The sequence below is a fragment of the Protopterus annectens genome, chromosome 2.part2 (assembly GCF_019279795.1).
Source record: "Protopterus annectens isolate FY-2018-M chromosome 2.part2, PAN1.0, whole genome shotgun sequence".
NCBI lineage: Eukaryota > Metazoa > Chordata > Ceratodontiformes > Protopteridae > Protopterus > Protopterus annectens.
Genome location: NC_056730.1, coordinates 715,238,229 through 715,254,214, shown reverse-complemented (window position 1 = coordinate 715,254,214; position 15,986 = coordinate 715,238,229). Strand labels below are relative to the sequence as shown.

The 15,986-nt window shown below is 38.4% G+C and overlaps 1 protein-coding gene across 8 annotated transcripts in view; it reads left to right on the top strand.

Moving 5' to 3' along the window:
• The window catches only part of CAST (calpastatin), a 1,327,899-nt gene that overhangs the window by 1,225,732 nt on the left and 86,181 nt on the right, over window positions 1-15,986 (top strand). For all 8 annotated transcript variants that reach the window (XM_044064116.1, XM_044064117.1, XM_044064120.1 and 5 more), the window contains 3 exons: window positions 10,288-10,374; window positions 10,463-10,504; window positions 15,364-15,468. In XM_044064116.1, the coding sequence (XP_043920051.1) occupies window positions 10,288-10,374; window positions 10,463-10,504; window positions 15,364-15,468 (234 nt within the window). The remainder of the gene's footprint in view (window positions 1-10,287; window positions 10,375-10,462; window positions 10,505-15,363; window positions 15,469-15,986) is intronic.

Below are 15,986 nucleotides of genomic sequence, written 5' to 3'. Positions count from 1 at the left end.
ACACAGCAGCTGATATAAAAAAAGACAGAAAGCTGTGGAATTGATTCCACTGTTTTTATTTCAGAGGGGAGGAGAACTTAACAATCCCTTTTTATAGCAAAACAAAGCGATTGGATCATCAGGGGTTTTAAGGCAATTGTCAACTCTGACAAATTTACATAAGCAGCAACACAGTATTGAAATTCTAAGCTTTAAATGTAATAGCAAACATTTCAGTGACATTTAGAGAAAAGTCAGTAAATCAGTAAATATTTTTTCTTGTAAAGTATAAATGCATTTACCATTTTCAAGCTCCCCCACACAGACCAGAACTGCAGAAAGAGAGTCAAGTGGCAACCCTGTCAACTAGGTGCACTTGATAGTACACGCTTCATAAAAAGGTCTTTTATGCTTTGTGTGACATCCTTTCAGAGGGGGATGCATATCTAGTATATGCAGATCCATTGTAAGAAATTCCCACTGACTTGTCAGAGAGCAACCATAATATACAGCTGAATTTACTTTAACGTACAATATGTTTTTTGAGTTCCAAGGTGGAGTTTTCCTTAAACAATGCACCCCCCCTTAATGGAAGAGTGTGATGATACCCGTCTTCTGTGTCATCTCACAGAATGGGGGGGGGGGGGGGGCAGTATTGATTCTGTACCAGCCGACTGAAACATTCTTGGCAGAGAACTAAAAATAGTAGATGATAATTGTGCTTGTCATTGTTGCACTCCTGATCAGTCAAGAAAAGATTTAAGTCTCTTTAGGAGTGTGCAGCTCATGAGAGGGCATGCAGCTGGTCCAGTACTGCAGTGGCATCTGTTCAGGCCTCCAGGGGCCTCCCTCAGAAGCCTAAGCACTCAGAAAGGGAATATCATGGGAAGCAGTGAAAATCCAAGGAGAGCCCAACTAATGTGAACTGTTTCTCCTAGGTCCAATGACACTGAACTTGGCAAAGTGTTTTTGCAACCCCCAGCTTCAGAGCTGTATTTAGCTAAGGCCTCTGGAATGAATGCTGTGCATGGCATCAAACTTTTGTTACTGGCTTGTCCTGCCGGACTGAAGCCACTGTGATGTTGGCTGGCTCTGAGTACTCTCTTAGGGCCCCCAGCTGCTTATACCTGATTTCTGGTTTGGGAGGTGGCTGGTAGAATCCTCTAAGTCCTAGTTTCAGAGGAGGCCTCACAGATCAAGTGGAGGTCTTGGTCACCCACTCAGAAACTGAAACCCTCTAAGATGGTCTACAGTGACGAAGACCAAATGAGCTCCTGTTAGGTTGCCTTGCCCAAGGTTGAATAGATTTTCAGCCCAGTCCATTATTCCAGGCTTCCTCAAAGTAGTTGTTCCACATCCGTGTCCAACATGTCTGTGATAGTTTGGGCTTTACTGTCTGCCTGTGTCTAACCGACTCCCCCATATAAGCTCTAGAAACTTCCTAACACATGACATACCCCCTCCTAATAAATGCCCATGATGCATAGGGACACAGTTGGGTCTGGTTGCACAGCTAGGCTTATAAAGGCCCTGGTGGTCATTAACCTAGTATATAATTTAAAACCTATGAACTGTCTGGGGATTTTAACTTTCTTAAAGTCAAAGCAGCAAGCTCTGGAAATTTCTGAGGTGTAAGAGGTACCTTCTAAGAGGAAAAGGGTAGAAACTGCTCCTGTACAGTATTCTGATACCCAGATTCAAAAGTTTGGAACTCTTTTAAAATTTAAGTTTCACTGAAAGGCTTTAGATATGAAATCCAAAACAAAGTTCAGCAAAAGTCTATGTGAATACCTGAGCTGTAGACATGGATGGTCACACCCCATGCTACCGGTCTGAAAGTACCTTTGAAGCAGACATAAGAAACACCCAAAAGGGTTCTTCCTTGTCTCACAAGGCAGACATAAAACATTTTTCACAAAATGTTTAGCTTTAATCTTGCAAAGCTACCTTAGCTATTTCCAGAACAACACAAGAAAGACAGGAAGTGCCTAAATGTATTATTGATCACTTTTTGACAAGAATCCAGTAGACTAAATTTATTAGAAATGCTTATTTATTATCTTTATTTTATTTTTTTTGGGGGGGTAAGGGTAGCTAACTACTAAGCCACAAAGTTAATTACATATCACTAAGTAATATGGGATTGTTGCTGGAAAAGTCTAAAAAAACAGAAACAAGGTATGTCAAAACTTTGGCAGTCTTTTATCACTGACAGTGTAGCACTGAGTGGTTTAGGACCTTGGAGATGTCCTGAGACATTCTTTGGCTTTTAGGATTGGGTTTAGAGTTATTCCTGCTGGTCTTAGAGTTGATGTCACATCAAGGAGTGTAACCTTGTGCTCCCTATGTGCATCAAACTGCTATTGCATATCTGACTGTAGATCACTTTCTGCCTATAGCTACTTACATTAATTTTATGAGTTTTCTGCAGCAATGATCCTTGCAATGAACATATCATTTTATTTAAAAAATAAAAACTTAATATGAACAGGGCAGCACTTGAATTTGCTCATTCGCCCAAAAGAACAATATGATACAAGTCACGTTTGTGTGATAAAAATTGTTTACAAGTAAATATGTTCAACATCCAAGAGTATAAAACTTAAGCCAGTGAAACAGTTTTTATGGTCCTTTATCTGAAAATGTGATGCTTCTATTCTGTTTGTAGATTTTTAAAGGTCATGAGAAAAAGTAGTTATGTAGACATCTGCTAAAAAACAGCAACTCAGCTTGCAGGCATTTACTTCCTTTCCAGCAGTCTTATCTGCTTCGGGCATTTTCATTACAAGAATCCTGAAGTAGCTCCCTTAGGACATATCTGCTTTAGAGAGATCCCAGTGTAGCTGCTACAGGAACACCAATGGAAGGGGGTGAGTGGGTGGGTGGGTATTGCCCTTATTTATCAGCTTCTTTCTTGCTAAAATGAAACAAGAAGTTGCAAAAGTCCTTGAAAGTGTTAATCCTGTTAACTTTGGAGAAAGCTGGATGACAATATTGGCCTACTGTTTGATATTCTTGGAGATGCATTGTTATGATAGGTACCTACCTGGCAACCAAGCTTCAAAAGATTCCTAAGAAATACCACAGGAAGAGTGAAAAGGTAAACCAGAGCTCTCCATAGCATAGCCTTACAAAAGGTTACTCTGGCCATCGACCAAATATCCAGGCTGTAATATCTGAGAAAGCTGGAATATATAGATCAAAGCACTGTAGAAAATAAACCCAAGACCCCTTTAAGGCAAGTAGCAGAAACTGCAAACTTTCTGACAGAACTAGGAATGGACTTAAAATCTTCTCACAAAACAAGCAAATGCGGTTGGATACTCATGATGACATAAACTTCTTGGGAATAACGTATGGTGCAACAAATGTATGCAAGATGCACACAGCTATTTTTACATCTGTTGTGTTAAGGAGAAATTCTTCATAGATTTCTCATTGAACCAAGCTTGCAATATACCGAAACACAACAGCAGTGTGCAGTTTTCAGGATAACAAAACTACATACAAAGTAGCAAAGCTATCAGAATACAAGAGTACCATCAAAACTGTCTATTAAAACTTTGCAGTGTACATTTTGCAGATTCCTAGTGATTAGATTAATACTTCTTTTTTCAACATAGTTATTAAATTATTACTTAAGACACAAGCACACATACGTTAATAGAAAAAAGTTAGCATTTCGTTGTCGCTTCACAGTAAGACGTTGTCCTGTTTGATTCTCAGCTAGAGCATCTTCTGTGTGGAGACGTGCGTGAATGGGCGTACCTTCATTGAAGGTTGTGCTTCAGGGCTGGCAACTCGCACGTAAAAATCCACTGCCAATCATTAGCGGACCGGAGTTCCGCTGTGGCGACCCCTAACCGGGAAAAGCCGAAAGACGCACAACACATTATACATTGCATACATGTTTTCTTTGTTTATAACATTTGCCATTTAGTCCAACATTACATAAATTGTCCAATTCCTGCCTTCCCTTAAAACCTCCCTCCTCTTCCTGGACATTGCTATGCATATATTGCTCCCACAGATTCCACTTATTTCTACGTAATTTGCTCCTTGACTTCTTTTTACCTCTTTTATATTTATATTACCCAGTACTTCAGACGCAGCTAATTTAGATTTTGATTTCCATTTTCTAGTAATTGCTTTTTTTTATTTTCTGACTCCCAGTATCAGCTCTACATGATGCTCAACAAATAATGTATAATTCATTCAATTTTAAAAATATGGATGGTAATGTGGAACTGTATTTTTATATATATATATATATATATATATATATATATATATATCTATATATAGGGTTTACTATTGAAACCTTGAAACTGCATCCGTTGATCGGCTTTAACATCGAACCAATATCTTGAAAATTGCAACACCGAACGAGCTGGAAACTTGAAACTGAATACATCGACTCCTGCAGTTCCTTGTATTCGACATAGCAGGAGGTGACGTCATCACCCAAGCTATGCACAGTAATGTACTGTGACACTCTACAGTCAACGGTACATCACTTTTACTATTTTGCAGGGGGGCAAGCCTCTCTGAGATCGCACTACAGTGAGAAATGGGTTCATTCCCTGTTCCTCACTGAACTGTGATCTTCACTTAAATTCCAAACTCAAATACTCAAACTACACTACTCATGCGATGTAGTGTAGTCGATGTATTTGGGTCTGCAAAACTGCCTCTTGGAAAACTGCAAGCCGACATTGTCACTGTCGATATCTGCAGTTTGCAAATCTAATTGTAAACCATATATGTGTATATATATATATATATATATATATATATATATATATATATATATATATATATATTCACTATCCGTGTGTGTGTGTCTATATAGATATATGAAAACTGCCACTGCACGAACCACAAAATAGTCCACAAACCAACTAAAATAAACCATCAACACAGATGTATGAAAAAAATATATGTTACTCTGATAACTCTGTTACAGGCTCCATGAGGAGCTCAGTGTCTCTCCAACCTAACACCACTCTTAAGTATTCAACTGCGGTACCACCTTTATCATTCTTATAAGAAAAGTGCAGTCCGGGTCTGAACTGTCTGCAAACAGCTAAAGTTAACTTTGAACCTAACACCACTGTTAAGTATTCAACTGCGGTACCACCTTTATCATTCTTATAAGAAAACCACAGTCCGGGTCTGAACTGCTGCAAACAGCTAAAGTTAACTTTGAGTGTGTGTCTACCTGTTTGAGCCAATATTCATTTTCCCCTGGAGAGCACTGTGCTTTGGCTTGTAAGCAGCACACGCACACACACGCGAGCACACACATGCGAACACACACACACACACACACACACACACACACACACACACACACACACACACACACACACACACACACACACTCATCTTCCACTTTCTCTCTTATTCCCTTCTGTTAGAAAATAGTATCCATAACTGATCAATGCTGTGTGCTTGTTAATTTAAACTGAGACCACAGTAGCCTACTGATACAAGGTTATCCTGTTTTTCCACCTGAGAAATGGGTAAGAAATGACTTAGTTTCAGAGCAGTCCTTGGTCAATTCTGATTGTTTCTTAAACACAAACTTGTCTTTGCTTTGGCTCATTAGCAGCAGTACAAAAGGATTGCCTGCTCACACCTTTGTTCTCCCCTCCCCCTTCCCTATTTATTACCTTAAGCCAATCCCAAAGTTAATAAATATTACCTGTGGCAGACACCATTTTTAAAACTACAATCCACTCTGCTACAGGCCATATGAGGAGCTCAGTGTCTCTCCAGTAAGTGTTTTGCAACTGTAAATGCCTGTTTATGTTGAATTGTGTTAGATATTTTACAACTGTATATGTTTATGTTGAATTGTGTTAGACATCTAATATGATTTATGCTTTATTGTTGGAAGTTACTGTGTCATGCTAGCATTTTATGTGAATTGTGTTAGATATTTTACAACTGTATATGTTTATGTTGAATTGTGTTAGACATCTAATATGATTTATGCTTTATTGTTGGAAGTTACTGTGTCATGCTAGCATTTTATGTGAATTGTGCTAGATATTTTACAACTGTATATGTTTATGTTGAATTGTGTTAGACATCTAATATGATTTATGCTTTATTATTGGAAGTTACTGTGTCATGCTAGCATTTTGTTTGCACCAAGTTGTTTTTAGTATAATAGTATGGTCTATTTGCGTAGCTGCACCTTGTTCACTAATGTTATTCATGTAAATGTGTTGTGTATAGACAGCTCATACTGGTGTCTAATTATTTTTATATAATTGTGCTGTTACTGGTGGATAGAATCACATTAGAGACCCAGGACAGAGTGCTGCTCGCTATATTTTTATCTGTGACTGCATAACTGTCTGATGAGGTTTCTTCTAACAGATGTTTTTCCAATTGGCTCAGTATCTGCATATTCTAGTAGTTACAGTAGCTGTTTGCTCAGTTTGTTTTTTGTAATCTTTATAATGTATCTTTACCATCTCAAAAGTGCTTACTCCTCTCTCTACTCTTCTTTTCTAGACCTAACACCACTCTTAAGTATTCAACTGCGGTACCACCTTTATCATTCTTATAAGAAAAGCACAGTCCGGGTCTGAACTGCCTACAAACAGCTACAGTTAACTTTGAGTATGGCTCTACCTGTTTGAGCCAATATTCATTTCCCCCTGGAGAGAGCACTGTGCTTTGGCTTGTAAGCAGCCCCCCCCCCCCCCACACACACACACACTCATCTTCCACTTTCTCTCTTATTCCCTTCTGTTAGCAAATAGTATCTATAACTGATCAATACTGTGTGTTTGTTAATTTAAACTGAGACCACAGTAGCCTACTGATACAAGGTTATCCTGTTTTTCCACCTGAGAAATGGTTAAGAAATGACTTACAGTTTCAGAGCAGTCCTTGGTCAATTCTGATGGTTTCTTAAACACAAACTTGTCTTTGCTTTGGCTCATTAGCAGCAGTACAAAAGAACTGCCTGCTCACTCCCTTGTTCTCCCCCTCCCCCTTCCCTGTTTATTACCTTAAGCCAATCCCAAAGTTAATAAATATTACCTGTGGCAGGCGCCATTTTTAAAACTACAACCACCGTTTGTCACTGTCATATATTCATTTATCAGTTTACTCTTTTACCTGATTGTTTCCAGCCCCCTCATAAGAGCAACTAACAGGGTCTCTACCCGCTTCGCTCCCCACCCTGCCCCCCCATTCCCTCCCGCCCCCAGTGGTCCTACCTTTATTACACTCATAAACCCCTCCCATCTTTTAATAGCCAACCACAGCGCTAACCCAACACTACCTCCTCCATTTTTCCACTACTATCACACCTCCTCAACTAACATGTATAAGCATACCTTACCTATGCTCACTGTGTGCACTCTCCTTGCATATCTTACATCCTACCAAAGCTCCATCATTCCCCCACTCAACCACTACCACTGTACTACTACTCACACCACCACTCATGTCTCACCCTCACTCAGCTCCCATCCCACCAACTCAAGAACCCTCCCTATGCAACCCCCGCATATTCTACCAACTATATTACTCAAACATAAAGCATCCCTACAACTTAACATAATAACCCTCGCACCATACCTATTACCCACAGAGCACAATCATAAAGTTTCCCTAATAAACAAACACATTCAAAAACTGAGAAAACTAATAACCTCATGCATATCAAAACTAGCCCTAAGTGGAGACATCCACCCCAACCCTGGCCTTACAATCTCCAACCCGAATCCTCATAATCAGACTAGAAACCACAACTTCTCCCATATCACAGCCAATAGAAAGCCAAGTGACTTCCTTCTACTAAGCCTAACTATTAGAAGCATATCCAACAAAGTCCATGAACTCCATGCCACCATAGACTTGTACTCCCCAGATATAGTCATCCTGACAGAAACCTAGCTAAAACCTCACATTACCACTGAGCAAATACTCCCTACCGGTTATGGCATACTAAGAGTAGACCGGCTAAACAAGAAAGGAGGTGGTGTAGCTATAATATTTAAACAGCATCTAAACATCCAGATCTTAAAATCATCAGCTCCACAAATAGACACTGAAGAAATAATATATACCAACCTCAAAATTAACCAAAACAAAACCATCAGCATAATTGGATGCTACTTCCCACCTGGCCAAAACATCCGTCCACTAGAAAACCTCCTCAGCTGGTCTACCCACCATCTCCCCCAAGAAACTATCATTTTAGGTGATTTCAATATTGACTGGCAATCCTGTTCTGGCAACAATCCAACCCATCATATAAACCTTCATGGCTTCATCCAACTAGTCCAGTCGCCAACCAGGATAAATAAAAACTGCAGCAAGCACACTACCCTGGATTGGATACTAGTCAGTAAGAGCCCCCAGTCATATACAACAGGCTGCTTATCAGATAGCCTCAGTGATCACTCCCCAACATTCCTACTCAAAAAATACCTGTACTAAGCTAAATCTGTCATCTACCGTCAAACACGTAAAAATCTAAACTTTAACCCACTCACATTCATCTCATCCCTCAAAGAATGTAACTGGCATCCCCTACAGTACCTCAGTCTTAATGACGCAGTTGAATTTTTTAATACTACCTTCCTGAGCATCCTTAATTACCATGCCCCCATAAAACTTTCCAGAACGAAAGCACAACCCCCTCCCCATGGCTACAGAAAACCACTAAGTCAGAAATGAAAAACAAGGAAAAAGCCTGGGAGCACTGGCGCAAAACCAAAACCCCCTCAACTAGACAGAAATTCCTAGAACTACGCAAAATAGTTAAAAAGCTAATAAAACAGGACAAATTCCACACATATATATATATATATATATATATATATATATATATATGGTTCCATGTCAGATGGATGAAAGCCCAGTTAACCAATGACCACATCAATGAGACGACTTCGCCAAGAGAACGAATCCCCGACAACGGTGAGTAGTGCAGACTGGGAGTTAGTCCCATTCCCTCACTGTAGTGCGATCTCAGAGTTGGTATATTTAAGTAGGGGGGTACAGGGGGGCTTGCCCCCCTGCTATACATGTTTTAATGTGTTTTTTGAGTGTATTACAGGAACGGGAATGTATTCTGTTCCGTAATACATTGACTTACTGTTGGAGATTTGTTCTGTCAGCGAAGTCGTCTCATTGATGTGGTCATCGGTTAACTGGGCTTTTGCCATATAAATATATATATATATATATATATATATATAAATATATTTTGTCTATATGTATATATATATATATATATATATATATATATATATATATATATATATATATATATATATATATAAATATATTTTGTCTGTGTATATATATATATATATATATATATATATATATATATATATATATATATCTATATAAATATATTTTGGCTGTGTATATATATATATATTCCATTCAGTTACATCCTAAAGGAAGTTTGTGTCATTCTGTTTTTAACACTTTTTCTATGTATGTTCGTAAGGAAAACAACTCCAAAGAATATTTTTGCACCATAGTGCCATCAAATGGAAATGCACTGAAAAGGTATTATATTTGCAAATGTATTAAAACCTGTTCTTTGCTGTCAGTGGACTGTACCCTAACATAGTTAAGTAATATCTATATCACTTTCTCTTGCATAATTCACTAAATAAGCTGGGTTTAAACACAAGCTATGGTTTAGGTAGATATATTTGTAAAATAAGTAAGTTTCCTCAGTATTGACTGTATTTTGCTTTGCATATCTTACTCCTGAACAGCTGTAACATAATTGTTTATTGTACCTAAAATATGAAGAGAAGCCTTGACATTAAACGCTATACATTTATACACAGAAGGAAATAATTGTAAACTTGCACATGTTGGAAAAGCAACATGTTATAAAATTCTCTTATATCAGAATATATGGAAGGCATTTTTTTTAATGGCTGCATTAGAGGCAATAGTGGATCAAAGTAATCTAAATTTAATCATTTTAACACAGAAAAGTAGATCCTAAATTTTGTCAGATTCCGTTTCTGACTAAATGGATGCTTTTCCAGTACCTGTCTCTGCTGGAGTGTTTGAATAAGATTTGTAAACTCCGATTCAGGTCATGTTGTAGTAAGGATGGCTGCAGTGTACATTAAGGATTTTGTCACATTTAAAAATTTTTTTTTTTTTTAAGACCCCTTAAACATACGTCCTTAAGTTTTCAGTGAAGATATAATGAAATTGTTTATCGGTTTTGCAAAGTATTCCATTCTGCATTGACAGTTCCTTTCGTTTGCATATAACAACTAAGATTTGTTGTTTTAGGAAAAGCACGGTTCTGAAAAGAAAGACAAACTTGGAGAAAGAGAAGATACAATAGTTCCAGATCACAGGATTATTGAAGACAGCAAGGTATTTGATATTGTTTTTGCAGGTGAATTTTCAAAATTCACTGCTAAAGCTAAGCAATGTTTTGATAATTTTTTTTTTTCCTTCACAGCACAAAGGCCAGCCAGCAGACAAAGGAAAATCACCATCTAAGGTGAGCTGTAAAGCTTTCATTTTAGGTGTTGTCAAATTAACTAAATTCAACTTTAATTGTAAATCATGCATTTTGTTAAAGATACCGGCATTCGTTTTGTTGTTTCCCAGATTCATTTCATATAAACATCTATGGCCAGAGTCAAATCTGATGGCTGCCTGAACTACTCAGAAGTGACTTCCTGGGTGTTTTAGAAAAAACATGGGTGTCTGTAAATTGGAAAATTATTATAGCAGTGTTTATATGTGCTTGTCAGATTACACACACACACACACACACACACACACACACACACACACACACACACATGCTGAAAAGTCTTCTGTTTAGGCATTGTTAGAATCAGAAGTATGAAAGGAAAATATTAGTTCTCATTTGGGATGCAAACTCAACACCTCCAGCATTCTATGATGGAATCACTGCGGCAAGGACTAACAACATCCTCATGACAGACAAGTTGTCAGGAATTCAAGGGACATTATGCATGAAACTGTTAATCAATGTGGGTTTATTGGTATTTGCTACACTATATAAGCACTTCAGGGAATGTAATTGTTCAGCTAGATTAAACAATGTTGTAGCTTGCTGACATTTTAGGTTCTATTATGCTAGGACCCTATTCCTTTGTGTTGATGTCTGATTTTCCAGTGGTGACAGCTACATCAGCCAGTATTAAATAAGTATAAACCACATGCTGGCTCAGCACTGCATTATTAATATGCAGTTAGAAATCACTGCTGCTAGCATAGTGTTTTCACCTTAGAGCTGTGTTCAATGAAGGGTGATCTCAGAGTATAAAAGCACTGAACAAGCACAGCTAGCATTTTAAGGGATGAGCATTTTTTGCCAGTAAAATGCACAACATACATTGTATTTCATGATGTACTGGTACTCTGGTGATTTCAGTGTAACACGTAAACCATGATGGTACTGTTTGAGGCTCTCTACTAGCCAACTAGCAGAGAATTCACCCTATGGAGTACTTCTTTTGCCAGTAGAGAAAGCCCCTCCCTAAAACCTTTTAGCAGTTTTATAGCCACTCTGGTGGCATAGGGAGATAATGTCCTGACTGTGGTCTAGGCAGCCTGGTTTGATTAGCGGCTTGGATGACTGATGGAGTGACAGGGAGGGATGGTCATTACCATTCGGTAAGGCAACTGTAAAGGGGGGTAGTCCTGTAGGCATTTTTTGTGACGATGTCTGGTAGAGGCTGGGGGCATCAAGAGAAGTGTGGTCCAAAGGGAGGGAGGGGGTGGATACATGTCTGTTATTCCCCTTCCACTAATTCAGAGACTCCTTCCCAAGACAGGTCAAGAACTACTTACAGCTATTGTTATATACCCTTTTGCTATCCAGTCCCCCAACCATTTCTTACCCCTCAGTAAGACTACTTTTGAGAGGTACACTGTGATTCCCCAAACCCAGAATTTTGGATTTGCTTTTTTTTTTTTTTGATAAACCAAGTCTGAGTTTTAACTAGGTTCATGGTTTCAGAGCAGGTGTCAATTATTTTCTTAATGGCCAAAAAAAAAAAAATATATATATATATATATATATATATATATATATATATATATATATATGTATATATGTATATGTATAATCTTTCCAAATCATTTATTCTGTCTTATGGAAGATGTTTGTAGTTAGTATGTGCAGAAGTCAAATATTTTGATTCCTTTCCCTGGTAGACTGATATTATGCTGGCATACTTTTTTTCTGAGGTAATTCTTTGACTTTTGGGAGCATAGAACTACAATGTTTTGTTGAAGTCCACCTGTCAATAATTTCAAGATTCCACTAGTTAGTGGGCAACAAATCTGTAGGATGTTACAAAACGAGTTTGCATGCTTTAAGTCTCTGTTACCATGTCGGGAATGATTTTGTATTGAGGCATTTGCCATACCCATAACTCTATGGCTTTAGTCGATTAAAATGTATTTAATGGGTTACTTGCTCCTAGTAGCAATCGCATCATTGAAGAGCATCTCTGAGTTATATGTTTTGGTAACAAAGATAAGGTTTTGCAATGCTCTGGTCCAGTATTTCTGCAGTAGGTGGCTTGAACCAAACTATTTATCCCCAAGTTTAACCCACCCTGTTGCTATGATGGGGTCTGGTGATCTTTGTCAGGTCAATTTCCTTGATGCTTAGACTTAGCAGTTGCTATACATGTAAAACAACAACAGTTTGAAGAATGCAGGTCCAGCACAATGAACAAACGTATAAAATAAATGTATACAAAGAAAGTAAGTGTTGATACAAGTGAGCAAACTTTTTAAACCCTTCGTCAGGCAAAGTTAAAAATTCAATTGAATTATAGTTCTTTGAATAACACTTTACATAATTAAACAATCAATTCATTAACATAAAACAGTTGCCTGCCACATACTCCTCATATCCAGAGGCTGAAACATTTTTGCACATTAAATTTCTAGAATTTCTTAGAATAAATCCTTTAGAAGACTCTCTTTTATTTTGTTTTTGCCACTTACCAGGCTGTAGTAATGATTAAAACAGGACAAATAGGAGCTTGGGAAAATGGATTCACACACAGGAAGGTGCCTTAACATACAGATGTAAGTGTATTATTTTATCTGTCATGAATCACAGCTTGTTTCTCCTGAAGTGCTTTAACAACTGGTGAAAACTGTGGCTTAATATACAGTTAGAATCACTGATTCTTTAGTGTTGCCATGTTGCCTGTAACTATTCCTTGTTTGACATTTACAAATCATGAAATGCAAGTTTAAAATATGGATCTAATATCTTATGTGATGTTGAAAGTGCCCCATTGTTCATGTCTGTTTACAACAAGCTTAAAACATATTTAAAAATAAGTACATGTGTTCATTCCTCAGTTGTTACTACTGCTAAGTACGTATTTTCAAACTCTGCTTGTGCAAATTGATGAACTATACAGGATTGAAAGATCATTCACTTAAGGTTGTTATGAGCCTAACTATGCTGGCGTTGTGCATATGTTTTAAGGCACGATAGCACATCATTCAAAATATTAGCCAATGTTATTACTGTTTATAGTACTCTGTATCTAATGTTTGGATGTATTTTGTGTCATTATTGTGCAGTACACTAAGCTGCGGTGGTGCAGCGGTAGCGTTGTCGCCTCATAGCAAGAGGTTCGCCCGTTCGATTCTCGGCTGGAGCGCCTTCTGTGTGGAATCTGCATGTCCTCCCCACGGTCGAGTAGCATTCAAAAGACGTGTGAATGCGCATGTCTTCGTTGAAGGTTGGCGTCGAGCTGGCACCTCGGCACCTTAAAAATCTACTGCCAATCATTAGCGGACCGGAGTTCCACTGTGGCGACCTCTAACCGGGAAAAGCCTAAAGAAAACAATAACAACAATGTGCAATACACTGATTGAGTAGATCAGAATCACTACTACTGCGCACAGTAGTATCCAGCAAACCCATTAAAACCAATCAAATCAATAAACAGTGACACCTCTTAAATAATACAAAAATAATTTAATAAGTCACAGTGGCACCTGTTGTACTTTAAATATACTAACTCTGAAATCACACAGTAGTGGGGGAGAATGACTGACTGCATGCCAGGTAGTGTATTCACATAGAGAGATTTGTCAGTTTAACATTTGCAAACCTACACACACACACACACACCCCCATTGTAAATTTCAGCTTCGGGCCCTTGAGACCCTTAATCTGGCACCATTAAGGACCAAGTTTAGCATTATTGTGGCATCCTGTAAGGTCTGTACTGCTATAGAAAAACATTTGTTTTTTTGGTTATGTCTTGTGTGATTACATCACTAGTGCAAGTGCCACGTCCTTACTGGCACTGATCCATGCTAAATCCTGGGTGTGTTAATAGGTATGCACAGTGAAGTTAAGGCAACAAAACAAAAAAAAACTAAATAAACCTTGATGGATGCATAAAGTGACATCTGCTTTTGGTTGGCTGTCACACCAGCATACAGTGAATGAGAGAGGATCTGATTACTGTCAGGCCGCAGGGAGAAAAACGTTGTAACATATCTCTTTGAACTTCTATCGCAGAATGCCCCGTGGCATTGCTTGACTTCCAGAGCTTAGCAGCTTTTGCCCTCCAAGCTGGGTACAAACCCTTCCCACATGGACATTAGGACATTGGTGATATCAAAGGGAGATCCACCAACACCATCTTCATTCCTGTCTTGCTGCAGTTCAGTTTAGATTGAATTAATTTTCTGAAAGTGCTATCAGTCTCTCCATTAGTTGTGGCTTCCAGAGTTGGCAGATAATTATCCTGTCTGAGGAGAAATTCTTGCATGTATTTTTTCTAATTTGTATCCTTGGTAGCAGTAGCTTTTGGGAGTCGGGTATAGATGTCCGTATATGTAGGAAACAGATCTCACCAGAAAAGACTTCCACAACAAATGTCTGTGTCTTTTATTTTACATGGGATATAAGCATGAGTTTACAGATTGTCCACTTTGTGCAAGATTTAACCAGAAGGAAATCAAGCAGATGGCAAACTCTGGAACTACCTACTATGTACCCTGCTTTTCCTAACCAGCCCCCCCAGGTTGTTTGTACCTTAGGGTAATGGAAATTGTTGTATAGCAACAACCACCATGATTGAGTGTGCCTTTTGGTCAGGTGTGTATTACTGCACATTTGACCAGCTCTCAACTGATGGGCACCAGACACTGTGCAATAAAAGCAAACACCAGTATTGAGATGCTTGTTTAAGATATGACTTGAGAGACACTGCAGTATGATAACCTTACACGTATTGCTTTAATAGTAGTTATAGTCATGTATTTTTCTTGTTTTGTTTATGAGAAAAAATAACCATTTATGTCTCATAGAGAATTCTCACGTTTATCTTTCAGTCAGCTGCAGATGAACAAGGCGCTATTGATGCCCTTTCATCTGGGTTTATCTCCTCCACATCAGCTCCCAAAGTGCAGTCTGCAGTATCTTCACATCCTCCTCAGGTAAGAAAAGCATGCCAAGGAGTCAGTCAGAACACACAATGAATGGCCAGGTGGTTAATTAAGTAAAGATTTCCACAAGAAAGCTGAAGGTGTATAGTCTACCAGAGGTAACAAGGAAACATAGGAACTGCTACCTAACAATATTTGGGGGCAGGTACTGATCAAAGATTGCTTTACTGGTGTCATAAAATGGTGAGCACTACTGCTGCTTATGTACTTAATCGGATCTCAAAGTATAGCATGGAAACATTGTTAAATAGAAGATACTAGAGGATTAATGCAACATCTTGCTTTATCAGAAGTGTTGTATTGTGCTGTGAGGTTTGGAACTCATAGAAGAGGGGAAAAGTGGGTTTCTTGTAAGCAACTCTTTTCTCCAAGTTTGCCAAACCTCAGAGGTGGGATATGTGCAGAGACCGGGGCATGGAGGCAGAGCTTCTCCATCATAGGGTCATTTGGACATGCCCCCCCCTTTACAAATATGATTATTAGAATGGTTTGCATTGTTTTGTACACTG